General features: G+C 50.4%; 1 protein-coding gene across 1 annotated transcript; it reads left to right on the top strand.

The window, feature by feature from the left end:
- The first annotated feature begins 3,477 nt into the window (after positions 1-3,477).
- On the top strand, positions 3,478-8,080 carry LOC120975370 (uncharacterized). Its single transcript, XM_040401966.3, has 3 exons — positions 3,478-4,713; positions 7,215-7,329; positions 7,422-8,080. The coding sequence occupies exons 1-2, from the start codon at positions 3,879-3,881 to the stop codon at positions 7,289-7,291; spliced, it is 912 nt and encodes a 303-aa protein (XP_040257900.1). The 5' UTR covers positions 3,478-3,878; the 3' UTR covers positions 7,292-7,329; positions 7,422-8,080.
- The last annotated feature ends 9,348 nt before the right edge of the window (positions 8,081-17,428 follow it).

Below are 17,428 nucleotides of genomic sequence, written 5' to 3'. Positions count from 1 at the left end.
ATTGAGGCTTTTGTCTCTCCATTTGTTTTTGGCCTTCGTCTTTAGAAGTTCGAGCGTGAAACTCAAGCGGGTCACCTCGGGATCGCAGCCGTCATACAATGGAGTCCTCGAATCTACTTCAAGTTGTGCCAGCTTGGCCTCCTCTCTAGAAGCAACTCTCTTGCTAGTCGTACTCTTGCGAAGGAGGTCTCGAACATGAGGGTCCTGCATGACTGCACTTAGTACCATCAAAGACTGCGGCGTGACCGCCGCCTCTTCTCCGCCATGTCCGGACTCTTCTTCGTCGTGTCCGGAATCTTCTCCGCCGCCGTCGTCATTTCCGGACTCTTCCCCGCCGACATGTACGGCGCCATCGTCTTCATGTCGATCGGTCATCTCTTCGTCTAGCCCCATGTCGTTATTCCCAGCTGCCATGTGGACGTCCTCATCATGATCATCTTGTTCACTTATCCACTGAGTATAGCCATCCATGAAATCATTCATCAGCAGGTGCGCCTTCAAAGTGCCACGATCAAAAGGGTCCAAAAGGACTCCTTCCTTGCATCTTGCACGCGGACATCTAATCCTAGTCCGATTATTTGCATACATGTCCATCACCGCGGATTGCATGTACCGCTCCACCTTCCATCCACTCACCTTCATGACCGACTGCACGGTATAACAAGGAAAGGGTTATAAAATAAATAATCCATGCTTCAAAGTCATATATATATATATATATATATATATATAATTTTGGCATGACCTTGCCTAAAAATAGGACATATTGAGTTTGCTCGAAATTCACCGAAACGGAAATAAATCGACATTTCGGCAAAACATAAGCAACTCGAGGGCATGTCACTCGCACAAATCTCTCCACATATATTCCAAACACACATATTCTCATTCACACACATATTCCCATTCTCAAAATGAACAACTTTTTACTCACCTATATATCTCCCGAGAGAGACTGAGAGCACGCGGTTAATTAGATGATGAGAGAGAACGATCGAGAGAGCACGTGTGGTTGGCTAAATAGCTAGCTAGATCTAGTTGTTGGTGAGGAGAGGTGAATCTAGCTAGCTAACTAATGGAGAGGGGTTATGGTGGAGGGGGCATTAATGGGGGAGAGAAGAGAGGTGTAGGGGAAAAAGAGAGGCCATTTATGGAGGAGGGTGCCATTAATGAGGAGAGAAGAGAGGTAGGAGGAAGAGAGAAGAAGAGCAACAATGATGGAGAGTGGAGAGGGAAAAGGAGGGGGGAGGGCAAAGTGGGGGAGAGGAGGGGGAGGGGTGGAAAAGGTGGCACCAGCCGCAACTAGCAGTAGCGCTGCTCAGCAAAAAGCGCTGCTGCTATGGGACTTAGTAGTAGCGCTCTTCAGGAAAAGCGTTACTACTAAGTGGGGCCCATTAGCAGTAGCGGCGCAGTAAAATCAAGCGCTGCTACTAAACTGTTAGTAGTAGCGCTTGTTTCTGCACAGCGCTACAACTCCAGCGACCGTCGGGCACCTCGTCTGGTCCCACATAGTAGTAGCGCGTTTTTGCTTCCCAGCGCTACTACTACAGAGTTACTAGTAGCGCCTGCCAGGAAAAGCGCTACTGCTAAATAGCAGCAGCAGTTACTATTTTACAGCGCTACTACTATACTACTGTGTATAAGCATTTTCCTAGTAGTGAGTGATCATTCATTTTGGCTCGTTTAAGCTCACTTATGACAGATGGGATCAAATCGACAGAGCTGACTTGGCAAAAAAAAAAATCCACATATACGCGTTGAATAGTGTACTCTATCTTCTCCAGTATCTTTGACATAGGCACCCTCGATCAAACAACAAAAACGCTGAATAGTCTAAACGCAAAAATATCTTGATGACATTTTATTAAAAAATCATACAGTGTAAAAGATGTCCTGTAATTTATCAAACATGTGTTGTATCATTAAAAAAAATGTTGCGGCACTTAAAAACACTTAGAGCTTGGAGGCCCACAAGGAAATTTAGGGTGACAAATTAGGAAGAGATGGGCAATTCCTATTGCTTTGGATGTGTGTCGACCTTTTGTTTACAAGAGGTAAGATTGTCCGCCAGGGCTATTTCTCGCCTACAACAAGAGCTACATTAGCCTCGCCTATGGCGTGAGGATAGGGAGCCGACCCATACGGTAGTTGTCTCTGGCGTGAGGTGTTTTTCACGTGTTTTTTCTTATCGCTATTCACTTTTTTCTTCAGAATTCTTTTGTTCTTTTTTTTTTCGTTTTCCTTTTCCTTTTTGTATTTCTTTGGTTTGATTTTTTTTTCTTCGGCTTCACAAGTTTTCTTTGGTTTTTTAGTTTCCCTTTTTTTTCCCTTTTTCAACAAATGTCTACTCTTTTTATGACATATTGTACATTATTCTTATACATGTGTAACATTTTTTGATACACAATGAACAATTTTCAAAATATTGGTCTATATTTTTTTCAAACAAATGTTTCTACACATATTTTTAAATGCATGTTCAACATTTTTCGAACACATGTTGAACATTTTTTTCTAATGGTATGATTTTATTTTTTTGCAAACTACACGGACATTTTTTAGGATTGTAAGCACACATACATTCACTCGTATGCATGCACGCACACCCTATCCCTATGAGCGCATTAGAAAGACTGAGCCGGCACATCATCTTGAGATTGACGAAGTCGCGATAGACGCCTTTGTAGTCGACGAGAATGTCTTCTTCCACTGAACGCACATCGCTGGAAGGCCTGAAACAAATCCAGGAAAATGTCAGAATTAATATTAAGTCTTGGACTTGAGCCCTGGTGGACTATGCCACTGTCCTCCTAAGTCCTAACCATCCAACTCCAGGTTGATTCGCCATGAACATATCCTTGAAATACGTCAAACTTTTATAAAATGTCACATGCATTTCCTTATTATTATAAAATATTTTTGAATTAAGCATACATTTTAAAAAATGTCACGGATATTTTTTTAATGTCACGTAATTTTTTTGAATGGTAGAATGTGTTTTTTCGAAGTTACGAGAATAATTTTTTCATTATAGATTTTTTTTCAAAAATGGTACAAACTGTTTTTTTAATACACGTAAAGATTTTAAAAATGTCATGTATATATTTTTTGAATGCTATCAACAATTCTTCTGAAGGACGCAATAATAAGTACATTTTATTAAAAAAAATGAATGCGTGATGGACAATTTTCTGAATTGAACAAAAATAGTTTTCCAGTTTTAGAAATAGAAATATAAATAATATAAAAAGTAAAAAAGAACGTGCTGGAGAGGCAGTGCTCCTCCCATGCTGGGCCGGACCATTTAAGGGGCGCCACATGAATTCCTGTTGTTCCGTCATGATGTGATGTATGAAGAAAGGGTTTAAGGGGTTTACAACTCGTGGAAAGCAGACTACTCCTATAAAGGGTTTAAGACTAAGCAGCAGTCAGTGGATGCCTACTTCAAATTGGTGCACAAGCATGCAAGCAATGTTGAAGTAGGCAAGGCTGTGTTTGGGATGAAGAACTTCATCATTGTTCATCGTGATTGTAATGTCGTTTTATTAGTGTGATTATATGTAACGTGTAGTTGATAAGCTTGCCACATAAGAATAGGATACAAGGTAAGTAGACCCATACCATACGCGGTGCCAAGTTTGCGTATTTGCGAGCAGGCAGGCAGCAGTCATCTTTTTTAGGGAAAAGCAGGCAGCAGTCTTTTTTCGTGAAAGAATCCACCTTATTGCCCAGTGCATCGTTTTTCGACTAGTCCTCGTCGTGGTTAACACCGCACCAACCAAGCTGAGGAGTTGAAGTTCGAGACATTCTCCACTGCCGCCCCCTCTTCTACAGCTCCACTTCCAAGTTCCAAGTGCCAAAGCGGCTACGCCACAACAATGGCGCTTCGATCGTCCTCGTGGCTGCTGATCTCCCTCCTCCTCGCCGTGACGCCAGCCCCTAGCACATGTGAGGATAGCGTCCGCATCGCGGACGCAGGCGGCTTGCTGCAATGCTACCCGGCGCCGGCGCTCACCAACGCCACCAACGGCACGGCGTTTCGCGCCACCCTGCTCCCGCTCCTCCGCTCTCTCCCCTCCGCCGCCGCGCACACGGGCTTCGCCTCCCTACGGTCCGTCACCCGCGGGGAGCGCGCGTTCGCGCGGGGGCTCTGCTTCGGCAACACCACGGTGCCGTCCGAGTGCGCCCGGTGCCTGTCCGCCGCGGCTGGGAACCTCACCGCTGGCTGCGGTGCCACCAGCCGGCGCGCTGGCATCTGGAGCGACCGGTGCTTCGTCGGCTACGCCGACACCAATGCATCCTCGCCAAGCGAGGACGCCTTCCGCGCCCGGGTCCTCTTCGACGCCGTCCCTGCCTCTAAGGTCAACACCAAATCCTTCTACTACGCCCACCTGCACAATGAGCTCGTCGCCATGGCGAAGGACGTGGCGCGGCGCGCGGCCGCAAACATCTCCGGGCCGCGGATGCTGGCCACAGCGGAGGGGACCAACTCCGAGAGCGTGGTGAGCAGAACAGTGCACGTTCTGGCGCAGTGCAGGAGGGACCGCACGGCGGCGGACTGCGTCCAGTGCCTGCAGGAGTCGGTGCAGGGCGTGGACTGGGACCTCAACGTTGCCCGCGTCGACGGTGGCGTGGCGGCCGCAGTGGTGGGCTTCAACTGCTACCTACGGTTCGAGGTCTCCACTGCAGTGAGTGACAACGATCTCAATACCGGTGAGTTCTCCTGATCAATCTTTCAATTTCCTCTCACGGACAAAAATGGGTTGCATCTTTCATCCAAAACGTCTCACTGAGACAAAACTAAAGGCATCACCAAAGCAAACCCTCAAAGTGCATGATCATGTCGAGTCCGGACCACTTTTATCATCCAAGAGGAAGGCATGACCAACGCTGCACTCTGGGCGGTTGCTCCAGCCCTTCACATCGGATTTGGTGGCCAGACTAAAAAAAACGGTGTTGCTTGCAGAGTGGAACGAGCGCTTGCAGAGGAGGCTGCCTCCTCCCTGACAAAAAGTCGCTTCAGCTCTCTCCTAGCCAATGTCATGGCAACCTCGGCTTGCTTTACAGCATCTCCAGCCGCATCTCCAACAAGCCCTCCGGACCCTTTTTTATCGTCGGCATCGAAAAATCGGTCCAGTCGCGTCCCAGAAGCCCACTTTTCGCCGGTTAAGGCTGAATTCGGCGTCGGCGAACCCGTGCCGGCGCGCTGGGGGCTCGCGGGGGGAAACGGTTTTGGCGCGGAAGCCTGGCGGGCCCGCCGAGTCAGCGACCGGGCGTGCTCGTCGTCCTCATCGCCTCGGTTTCCCGCGGGGAATCAATGCCAAGGCGGCCGCGTTGCCGCGCCGGTCAGCCTTCCATTGATGCCTCATGGGCGGCGCAGTGAAGGCGCCACGACACGCGTCCCGCCCGCTCCCGCCACGCGTACGCACGCATGCCGCCCGCTCACCGCCCCCGCCTCTATAAAAGCCGGGCCCTCCCTCGCCGGTGAGCGCACGCCCTCCATCGCCACAGAACCCTCTCCCCCTCTCGACCTCTCACCGCCGACGCGCGTCTCTCCTCTCTCCCCCCGACGACGAGCATGGCCGAACGCTACCCATGCGATGGTGCGGCGACCAACGGCTTCGGCCGCCGCCACCTGCACGAGGACGAGGCACGCCTCCTATACGAGGCGGACTATCCGGCGCCGCCGGACATGTGGGTGCCGGGTTCCTGGAGGCTCAGCGCCGGCGGCATCCCGGTGCCCCAGTGCCCACCGGAGCTGATCGGCGCGTCGAAATCGCGCGCATCCGGTCCTCGCTGCCGGTGGCGGCGAGGAACGAGCCGAGGTACGCCCCCGACAGCAACACGCTGTGGACGGCGTACTTCGACAGGCGCCACGAGGAGCAGCTCGCCTCCACCAACAGCGCCAACGGCGTCGAGCCCAACGGCCACCTCAACTCCGACGGGAGGTGCCAATGGTGGGGTGTCCCTGGCCGCACCCTCGAGGTCGTCGTCGAGTACATCGAGGGTGGCAACACGCCGCGCCTGGAGTACCTACCGCCCCCCTTCTTCTCTCGTCGCCGCGGCAGCTCCTGGACGCCGCGGCGAATGGAGACGGCGACATCCTCGTTGTCGGGCTCCCTCTCCTCCGGCACGCCGGCGCTCCGCCTCGTCAAGCCGGAGCCGCAGGAGACACCGCTTAGGCGCCGCACCCATGGCGGCGCCCTCGTCATCAACGAGGGCGGCCATGGCCCCTCTTCCCCCCTTCCCACCTCGTCAGGCCAAAGACCGAGCCGGGTCTTCTCCCCGTGAAGGAGCACGAGGCCATGGCCGCCGATGACGAGACCGTCCTCAAATGGGCGCGGGAGGACTACGTCTGCGAGGAGATGGCACACCAGTGCCGTGCCCTCGAGGAGATCGCCGCTCGACGCTGCAGACGCGAGGAGGGCGCCGTCGTCGTCCTTGGCGACAGCGACGACGAGGCGCTCGGTCCGTCCAACCCCCCACGCATCGGCGACCCCGGTCAGGGATGCAGCAGGGACGACGGTGACGACGGCGACGACGGCGAGTACACCAAGTTCTACAGGCTGCTCGGCATGTAGAAGGCGGGCGGCGGCCGCGGCGCAGTAGTCGTAGTTTTAGTTGTCGTTTTAGTTGTTTTAAATTATGTTTTTAGTTTTTTGTGCAAATATCAATGAAATCGCCTAGTTTGGCCGAATTTGTGTCGTGTTTGCCCAATTTTCGGCCGAGTTTGGTTTAAAAAAATGGCGTCTGGGACGACCTTGGGACGACAGCTGGGAAACCAACTGCCCCATGCCGAATTTATCGCTAGTTCGCCCCAGGCAGGCGCTATTTCAAACCCTGGAAGGCCGAACGACTGGAGACGCTCTTAGCTCTTTGCGGTTGAGAAAGTGAGAAAGAGAAAGAGAAACAGGGAGGCTGCAGCATTGGACCGGTCTCATTTCACACTGTGGTTTCAGCCTGAAATGTTTACATGGAATCTGGAGCGGCACTATACTAGTGCCTCCATTGTACATGCCCTCAACATGTGGTCTCTGTGTTCTCTCTCCTTCCACCACACAAACACAAAACAAATGAGGAAATTTTTCTAAGATATGTCTCCCTACCTTTAATCTTCCCACGACATATCTCGGACATGTCCGTGAGCAGTAAGGTGTCCGTTTTAAGAACTTGCGTTGGAGATGCCCTGATACTCTCGGTTTTGTTTTCGACAGGTATACAAGTGGCGTTTGCCTTGGTATGTACGTTGGCAGGAGCCCTATCGACGTATCTGTGTGCTTTTGACAGGTGAAGAGGAGAAGGAGGGATGAAGCAGCCACGTGCCCACATGTACGTTCTTTATCATCCGCTGACTGTCTAAAATCAAAATTTGTTCCAATTCATTTTCTTACATGCTCCGTATATATCTTAATTATCTCCAGAGGGCCAGCACGCATGTCAGTTACAGAGATAATCGGAGCAAGCTACAACAACTCTGGGGCAACAAGCCGAACGATCAAGATAGGCTGCGTACATAGGCTTATGGTTCACGGGTTAATGTTCGAGACCAACGTGTGTATGTGCGTTGTCCATCAGTAAGTGGTGCATGTGTGATTCTGTTCTACTCCCTTCGTCCCATAATATAAAATGGTTCTTATATTATGGAATGGAGGGAGTAGTTTCGCTCGATTATTATGTGGGTCGTAAGTTGCAGTAACGGAATGGCACCATTGTACAATCGAGTCATAAAATTTCCCAAATACTTAATCATGCAACACGGTGTAAACTGAGCGTACCTCAGATGGCTAGGCTCCTTGTGGTGGATCCGGCGTACCATTGTTCAAGTCATAGACTTGACGCTGGTGCTCGCATTTTTTGCGATGTTTGTTTAGCGGGAGAAGACGTTCTTGTCGACTAGAGGTGTCTATGGTAACTTCGTCAATCGCAGGATTTTGCGTCGGCTCAGTATCTCGAATGTACTCATAGAGTATAGTATGCGTGCATGAGTTCATACGGACGAGTATATATGCGTGTACATGAGTGTCAACGATTGTAATGTGTTATAAAAAAGAGTTGCACATCAAGAGACGCTTCAATTTCATCCGAGATCTAGTCTAGGTGGGAGACATAGAAATTTGCAAGATACATACAGATCTGAATGTTGCAGACCCGTTGACTAAGCCTCTTCCACGAGCAAAACATGATCAAAACCAAGGCTCCATGGGTGTTAGAATCATTACTGTGTAATCTAGATTATTGACTCTAGTGCAAGTGGGAGACTGAAGGAAATATGCCCTAGAGGCAATAATAAAGTTATTATTTATTTCCTTATATCATAATAAATGATTATTATTCATGCTAGAATTGTATTAACTAGAAACATAATACTTGTGTGAATACATAGACAAACAGAGTGTCACTAGTATGCCTCTACTTGACTAGCTCGTTGATCGAAGATGGTTATGTTTCCTATCCATTGACATGAGTTGTCATTTGATTAATGGGATCACATCATTAGGAGAATGATGTGATTGACTTGACCCATTCCGTTAGCTTAGCACCCGATCGTTTAGTATGTTGCTATTGCTTTCTTCATGACTTATACATGTTCCTATGACTATGAGATTATGCAACTCCCGTTTACCGGAGGAACACTTTGTGTGCTACCAAACATCACAATGTAATTGGGTGATTATAAAGGTGCTCTACAGGTGTCTCCGAAGGTACTTGTTGGGTTGGCGTATTTCGAGATTAGGATTTGTCACTCCGATCGTCGGAGAGGTATCTCTGGGCCCACTCGGTAATGCACATCACTTAAGCCTTGCAAACATTGCAACTAATGAGTTAGTTGCGCGATGATGTATTACGGAACGAGTAAAGAGACTTGCCGGTAACGAGATTGAACTAGGTATTGAGATACCGACGATCGAATCTCGGGCAAGTAACATACCGAAGACAAAGGGAACAACGTATGTTGTTATGCGGTCTGACCTATAAAGATATTCGTAGAATATGTGGCAGCCAATATGAGCATCCAGGTTCCGCTATTGGTTATTGATCGGATACGTGTCTCGGTCATGTCTACATAGTTCTCGAACCCGTAGGGTCCGCACGCTTAAAGTTTCGATGACGGTTATATTATGAGTTTATGAGTTTTGATGTACCGAAGGTTGTTCGGAGTCCCGGATGTGATCACGGACATGACGAGGAGTCTCGAAATGGTCGAGACATGAAGATTGATATATTGGAAACCTATATTTGGATATCGGAAGTGTTTCGGGTGAAATCGGGATTTTACCGGAGTACCGAGGGCTTAGCGGAACCCCCCGGGGGCTTAATGGGCCATAGTGGGCCTTACTGGAGAAGAGGAGAGGCGGCTAGGGCAGGGCCGCGCGCCCCTCCCCCTCTAGTCCGAATAGGACAAGGAGAGGGGGGCGGCGCCCCCCCTTTCCTTCCTCTCTCCCTCCTCTTCCCCCCTTCTCCTAATCCAACAAGGAAGGGAGGTAGTTCTACTCCCGGTGGGAGTAGGACTCCTCCTGGCGCGCCTCCTCCTGGCCGGCCGCACCTCCCCCCTTGCTCCTTTATATACGGGGGCAGGGGCACCCTAGAGACACAACAATTGATTTGATCTTTTAGCCGTGTGCGGTGCCCCCCTCCACCATAGTCCATCTCGATAATACTGTAGCGGTGCTTAGGCGAAGCCCTGCGTCGGTAGAACATCATCATCGTCACCACGCCGTCGTGCTGACGAAACTCTCCCTCAACACTCGGCTGGATCGGAGTTCGAGGGACGTCATCGGGCTGAACGTGTGCTGAACTCGGAGGTGCCGTGCGTTTGGTACTTGGTCGGTCGGATCATGAAGACGTACGACTACATCAACCGCGTTGTGCTAAACGCTTCCGCTTTCGGTCTACGAGGGTATGTGGACAACACTCTCCCCTCTCGTTGCTATGCATCACCATGATCTTGCGTGTGCGTAGGAATTTTTTTGGAATTACTACGTTCCCCAACAGTGGCATCCGAGCCAGGTTTTATGCGTAGATGTCATATGCACGAGTAGAACATAAGTGAGTTGTGGGCGATATAAGTCATACTGCTTACCAGCATGTCATACTTTGGTTCGGCGGTATTGTTGGATGAAGCGGCCCGGACCGACATTACGCGTACGCTTACGCGAGAGTAGTTCTACCGACGTGCTTCGCACACAGGTGGCTGGCGGGTGTCAGTTTCTCCAACTTTAGTTGAACCAAGTGTGGCTACGCCCGGTCCTTGCGAAGGTTAAAACATCACCAACTTGACAAACTATCGTTGTGGTTTTGATGCGTAGATAAGAACGGTTCTTGCTCAGCCCGTAGCAGCCACGTAAAACTTGCAACAACAAAGTAGAGGACGTCTAACTTGTTTTTGCAGGGCATGTTGTGATGTGATATGGTCAAAGCATGATGCTAAATTTTATTGTATGAGATGATCATATTTTGTAACCGAGTTATCGGCAACTGGCAGGAGCCATATGGTTGTCGCTTTATTGTATGCAATGCAATCACCCTGTAATGCTTTACTTTATCACTAAGCGGCAGCGATAGTCGTAGAAGCATAAGATTGGCGAGATGACAATGATGCTACGATGGAGATCAAGGTGTCGCGCCGGTGACGATGGTGATCATGACAGTGCTTCAGAGATGGAGATCACAAGCACAAGATGATGATGGCCATATCATATCACTTATATTTATTGCATGTGATGTTTATCTTTTATGCATCTTATCTTGCTTTGATTGACGGTAGCATTATAAGATGATCTCTCACTAAATTTCAAGATAAAAGTGTTCTCCCTGAGTATGCACCGTTGCCAAAGTTCATCGTGCCCAAACACCACGTGATGATCGGGTGTGATAAGCTCTACGTACATCTACAACGGGTGCAAGCCATTTTTGCACACGCAGAATACTCAGGTTAAACTTGACGAGCCTAGCATATGCAGATATGGCCTCAGAACACTGAGACCGAAAGGTCGAGCGTGAATCATATAGTAGATATGATCAACATAGTGATGTTCACCATTGAAAGCTACTCCATTTCACGTGATGATCGGTTATGGTTTAGTTGATATGGATCACGTGATCATTTAGAGGATTAGAGAGATGTCTATCTAAGTGGGAGTTCTTAAGTAATATGATTAATTGAACTTAAATTTATCATGAACTTAGTACCTGATAGTATCTTTCTTGTCTATGTTGATTGTAGATAGATGGCCCGTGCTGTTGTTCCGTTGAATTTTAACGCGTTCCTTGAGAAAGCAAAGTTGAAAGATGATGGTAGCAATTACACGGACTGGGTCCGTAACTTGAGGATTATCCTGATTGCTGCACAGAAGAATTACGTCCTGGAAGCACCGCTAGGTGCCAAACCTGCTGCAGGAGCAACACCAGATGTTATGAACGTCTGGCAGAGCAAAGCTGATGACTACTCGATAGTTCAGTGTGCCATGCTTTACGGCTTAGAACCGGGACTTCAACGACGTTTTGAACGTCATGGAGCATATGAGATGTTCTAGGAGTTGAAGTTAATATTTCAAGCAAATGGCTGGATTGAGAGATATGAAGTCTCCAATAAGTTCTACAGCTGTAAGATGGAGGAGAATAGTTCTGTCAGTGAGCATATACTCAAAATGTCTGGGTATAATAATCACTTGATTAAAATGGGAGTTAATCTTCCGGATGATAGTGCCATTGACAGAATTCTTCAATCACTGCCACCAAGCTACAAAAGCTTCGTGATGAACTATAACATGCAAGGGATGGATAAGACGATTCCCGAGCTCTTCGCAATGCTAAAGGCTGTGGAGGTAGAAATCAAGAAGGAGCATCAACTGTTGATGGTCAATAAGACCACCAGTTTCAAGAAAAAGGGCAAAGGGAAGAAGAAGGGGAACTTCAAGAAGAGCAACAAGCATGTGACGCCCCCGATTTGACCGTACACTAATCATGCACGCAAATGTGTACGATCAAGATCAGGGACTCACGGGAAGATATCACAACACAACTCTAAAACATAAATAAGTCATACAAGCATCATAATACAAGCCAGGGGCCTCGAGGGCTCGAATACAAGTTCTCGATCATAGACGAGTCAGCGGAAGCAACAATATCTGAGTACAGACATAAGTTAAACAAGTTTGCCTTAAGAAGGCTAGCACAAAAGTAGCAACGATCGAAAAGGCAAGGCCTCCTGCCTGGGACCTCCTAACTACTCCTCGAAGCCGAACTCCATGTGGAATCATCCTCGGGATCTCTAGCTCCTGGACTCCAGCATCTGGTTGCGACAATCAGGTACAGAAAGGGGAAAAGAGGGAGAAAAGCAACCGTGAGTACTCATCCAAAGTACTCGCAAGCAAGGAGCTACACTACATATGCATGGATATATGTGTAAAGGGGCATATCAGTGGACTGAACTGCAGAATGGCAGAATAAGAGAGGGATAGTTAGTCCTGTCAAAGACTACGCTTCTGGCCATCTCCATGTTGCAGCATGTAGAAGAGAGTAGATTGAAGTCCTCCAAGTAGCATCGCATAGCATAATCCTACCCGGCGATCCCCTCCTCGTCGCCCTGTTAGAGAGCGATCACCGGGTTATATCTGGCACTTGGAAGGGTGTGTTTTATTAAGTATCCAGTTCTAGTTGTCATAAGGTCAAGGTACAACTCCGGGTCGTCCTTTTACCGAGGGACACGACTATTCGAATAGATAAACTTCCCTGCAGGGGTGCACCACATAACCCAACACGCTCGATCCCATTTGGCCGGACACACTTTTCTGGGTCATGCCCGGCCTCGTAAGATCAACACGTCGCAGCCCCACCTAGGCTCAACAGAGAGGTCAGCACGCCGGTCTAACCCTATGCACGCAGGGGTCTGGGCCCATCGCCCTATGCACACCTGCACGTTGCGTACGCGGCCGGAAGCAGACCTAGCCCCCTTAATACAAGCGCGAGCTTACGGTCCAATGCGGCGCGCGCCACTCAGTTGCTGACGTCAAGAAGTGCTTCGGCTGATACCATGACGTTGGGATACCCATAACTACTCCCGCGTAGATGGTTAGTGCGTATAGACCAAATGGCCAGACTCAGATCAAATACCCAGAACTCGTTAAGCGTGTTATTTATCCGCGAACGCCGACCAGGGCCAGGCCCACCTCTCTCCTAGGTGGTCTCAACCTGCCCTGTCGCTCCGCCACAAAGTAACAGTCGGGGGCCGTCAGGAACCCAGGCCCACCTCTACCGGGGTGGAGCCAGCTGTCCTTTCAGCCCCCTCATCAGAATCACTTGCGGGTACTCAACGAGCCGACCCGACTTTAGTCACCACATGTGTCATGTATAGAGTATATAAGTATATACCCGTGATCACCTCCCGAAGTGATCACGGCCCAGTAGTATAGCATGGCAGACGGACAAGAATGTAGGGCCTCTGATGGAACACTAGCATCCTATACTAAGCAGTAGGATAGCAGGTAAAGGTAACAACTGTAGCAACAATGACAGGCTATGCATCAGGATAGGATTAACGGAAAGCAGTAACATGCTACACTACTCTAATGCAAGCAGTATAGAGAAGAATAGGCGATATCTGGTGATCAAGGGGGGGGGGCTTGCCTGGTTGCTCTGGCAAGTAGGAGGGGTCGTCAACTTCGTAGTCGAACTAGGGGTCGCCGGTAGTCTCGGGGTCTACCGGAAAGAAGTAACGGAGGGGGAACACAATAAATAACAGAGCAATCAAAGCAACACAAAGCGTAACTTGACAATACACAGTGCTAGGTGTGCCCTAACGCGGTAATAGGTGATACCGACGAAGGGGGGAAACATCCGGGAAGGTATTCCCGGTGTTTCGCGTTTTCGGACAGAGGTACCGGAGGAGGGGAAGTTGCGAGTTTGATAGGTTAGGGAGGTGTGGCGGACGAACGGGCTGCGTATCCGGATTTGTCTCGTCGTTCTGAGAAACTTTCATGTAGAAAACATTTTCATCCGAGTTATGGTTTAAAATATATGAATTTTCAAAGATTATTTGAATTTCTGGAATTATTTCAATTTAGCAAAAATGAATTATGACGTCAGCATGAGGTAACGCTGACGTCAGCAGGTCAACAGGTCGGCGGACCAGTCAAACCAGACAGGTGGGTCCAGTGGGACCCACATGTCATTGACAGGGCACTAACAGAGTTTTATAACTAACTTAAACAAGGTTATTAGCAGGTAGGCCCCACCTGTCAGTGCCTATTTAGATTAATTAATTAGTTTTATTTATAAAAACATTTTATTTAGTTTACTTATGTGGCGGGGCCCGCATGACAGTGACACTGGGCTGCCCAGTCAGCAGTTGACTGGGGTCAACCCAGTCAACTGGGCCACCAGGACCCACTGGCAGCGACCCAGGGGGGCCCACTTAGCCACGTCGGCGGACGGCGCCGGAACAGCTCCGGCGAGCCAAATCGCGGCGGCGCGCGGCGGGCTCGGCTCGGGTTTAGCGCACAGGGGGTCCCAGGGGCCGCGGTTGCTTGCGTTCGACGCGGCTCGACGCCGCGCGTCGAACGGTGGCGGTTCGGGGTGCTGGGGAGGTCGGAGCGGAGCGCCAGGAGCTCGCCGGCGGCGGGGTGGTTCGGGCGTGCGGCAGAGGCGGGGCTACGGTGCGAACTGGGGCAAACCGAAGAGCGGGGCGAGGCCTACACGATGCGGCCAAGGCAACAGAGGCACGAACGGGACCAAAAGGTCGACGTGGCCACGCCGGCGACGAGGCCAGGCGGCGGAGGGTGCGGCCTAACGCGGCGCGGTGGCTACGGCAAGCTAGCGAGCTAATGGAGAGGGGGAGGAGGAGCAGGAGCTCACAGCGGGGCGTAGCCGTTTAGAGCGGGCGCGGGGAAGGCGTGGTGGAGTCGGAACCGACGGCGAACAGCGGCGGGGATCCGACGAGGAAGAAGATGGCGCGGGGTCGATGCAGGGTTCCCAGGGCTCGGGCCCGTGGTCGAGGAGGACGGGCTCGACGCGGCGGAGCTCGTGGACACGTCGGGGAGGAGAACGGGGCTCGGTGGCCGCGGCTATGGCGCAGCCATGGCGACGGCGGCGCTCGGTTGCGGTGGGGAACGAGGTGGAGCTAAGGGGGAAAGGCGCAGGGGCCGAGAGGGAGAGCGGGTGAGTGGAGGGGAGGGCTCGAGGCGTCGAGGGGATGTCGCCCTTATCCCCTCTCCGACGGGGACGGCGACAGGGTTCGGTGGCGACCAGCGAGCGCGGTCGCTGGGTCGGGGGAACAGGGAGGAGGGAGGCGACCGGGGGAAAGGTGGGCTGCTGGGTTGGGCCGCCCAGATGAGCCGGCCAGCTGGGCCATCTGGCCCAGTGAGAGGGGGGTTAGGTCCAGGAAGGGGTTTGCTCTTCTTTTTTGTTTGTTTGTTTCTTTTTATTCTATTTTCTTTTATCTCTTTTCTGTTTTATTTCATTTTAATGCATTTAGGCATTTTCTAAAAATATGTTTTCTCCACAATAATTATCAGTGCAATATTTGGCACCCACCGAACATTTTTGTTTAAATTTTTGAAAACTTTTATTATTGACATTAATTTGAATTTAAATTTTGAAACGGTTTCGAATCATCGCGAGGTTAGCAACAGTAACCGTGGTGACGTGGCATCATTAGCGTGGGATTACTGTAGCTTAATTATCCGGGCGTCACAAATCTCCTCCACTACAAGAAATCTCGTCCCGAGATTTAGGAGCGGTTATAAGGGGGAAGGGATCTGGTTACGAAATTCTAATGATTCTTGTCGGTCACAGTTGCTCTTCTCGAAGAGGTCGATCCATTATATTGATGCCTCCAGTCCTCTGCTCCGGGTCATCATGATGAACTTTGTCGTCCTTCCCTCAGGATCTTCACCGTACTTACGAAAGGGTGAGAAGGGAAAACCCTATAAGGACGGATTCTAACAAGATCGAGCATCAGGCGGTTAACTCAGGGGAGGAAGCATAAGTATCTCTCGAATTGAAACTTAAGAAGATGTCGAGAGCAAAGTAAGAAGGTACCATGAGAAGTTTCAAACCGATAGGCAAGCGTTCGATGCCTATCAGAAGGTGAAAGGGGTTCAGAGCAACGAGAATAAGTATTGCGTCTGATACCCGAATAGATCACTTGGCAGGTGGCCCGTGAGTTACATAAGAAGTCAAGCGCGAGGAATAACTTTGGAAACCGGGGGTGTACAGGAGAGTCAGGTTTCGATCCTGTGGAACTGTGGGTTATGGGCCCACCATGTGGGGTTTTTTTTATAGGAGCAGTGACATCTTGCACGGTCATGATAGCAAGGCATGTCAGAGAATACCCTGTCAGTTATGTCGGCAACACGTTGGTACCAAGGGCGAGGGACGAAGAGAACCATTTTCCTGCTCGTTGAAACGAGGCGGACCAATAGGAAAAGTTCTCATCCATCGGTGGCTACCGAAATGTCATCAACAAAAGTAACATGGTCTACTGAGAGAGTGGTACAACGAGGTGCTCACTAAGCAGGGAATTATCTCTGCTCAGCTAAGTCAGATTACAAGAAAGGTTAAACAAAACAATGGAAAGGAAAATATGATTATCAGAGTAAACAGAACAATGGAAAGGAAAATGTATTTAAACACATATTTCAAGGGTATATCCTTCCCAAGGACAAGCAGAGCATGATATCCAGGACAGGATATAATGTAGAAAACTCTTTAGGTAAGGTGAGAGAAATTTCATGACATCACCCATACAACGGTGTTTGGATAATTGAGCGAGAAACATTTAGCATTGGGCTTCAAATGTTCCTGTTGAAAATCGGAGTACCATAGACATGCTTCGAGATAGCATTGACATGGTCAACAGGTGAAGATCAAAATTTGGAAACAAAAAGGATCCTAACGCGGCACGGTGGCTACGGCAAGCTAGCGAGCTAATGGAGAGGGGGAGGAGGAGCAGGAGCTCACAGCGGGGCGTAGCCTTTTAGAGCGGGCGCGGGGAAGGCGTGGTGCAGTCGGAACCGACGGCGAATGGCAGCGGGGATCCGACGAGGAAGAAGATGGCGCGGGGTCGATGCAGGGTTCCTGGGGCTCGGGCCCGTGGTCGAGGAGGACGGGCTCGACGCGGCGGAGCTCGTGGACACGTCGGGGAGGAGAACGGGGCTCGGTGGCCGCGGCTATGGCGCAGCCATGGCGACGGCGGCGCTCGGTTGCGGTGGGGAACGAGATGGAGCTGAGGGGGAAAGGCGCAGGGGCCGAGAGGGAGAGCGGGTGAGTGGAGGGGAGGGCTCGAGGCGTCGAGGGGATGTTGCCCTTATCCCCTCTCCGACGGGGACGGCGACAGGGTTCGGTGGCGACTGGCCAGCGTGGTCGCTGGGTCGGGGGAACAGGGAGGAGGGAGGCGACTGGGGGAAAGGTGGGCTGCTGGGTTGGGCCG

The sequence above is a fragment of the Aegilops tauschii genome, chromosome 3 (genome assembly GCF_002575655.3).
Source record: "Aegilops tauschii subsp. strangulata cultivar AL8/78 chromosome 3, Aet v6.0, whole genome shotgun sequence".
NCBI classification, from domain to species: Eukaryota; Viridiplantae; Streptophyta; class Magnoliopsida; order Poales; family Poaceae; genus Aegilops; species Aegilops tauschii.
The sequence above is the reverse complement of the archived record's forward strand: the minus strand, read 5'-3'. Positions and strand labels throughout refer to the sequence as shown.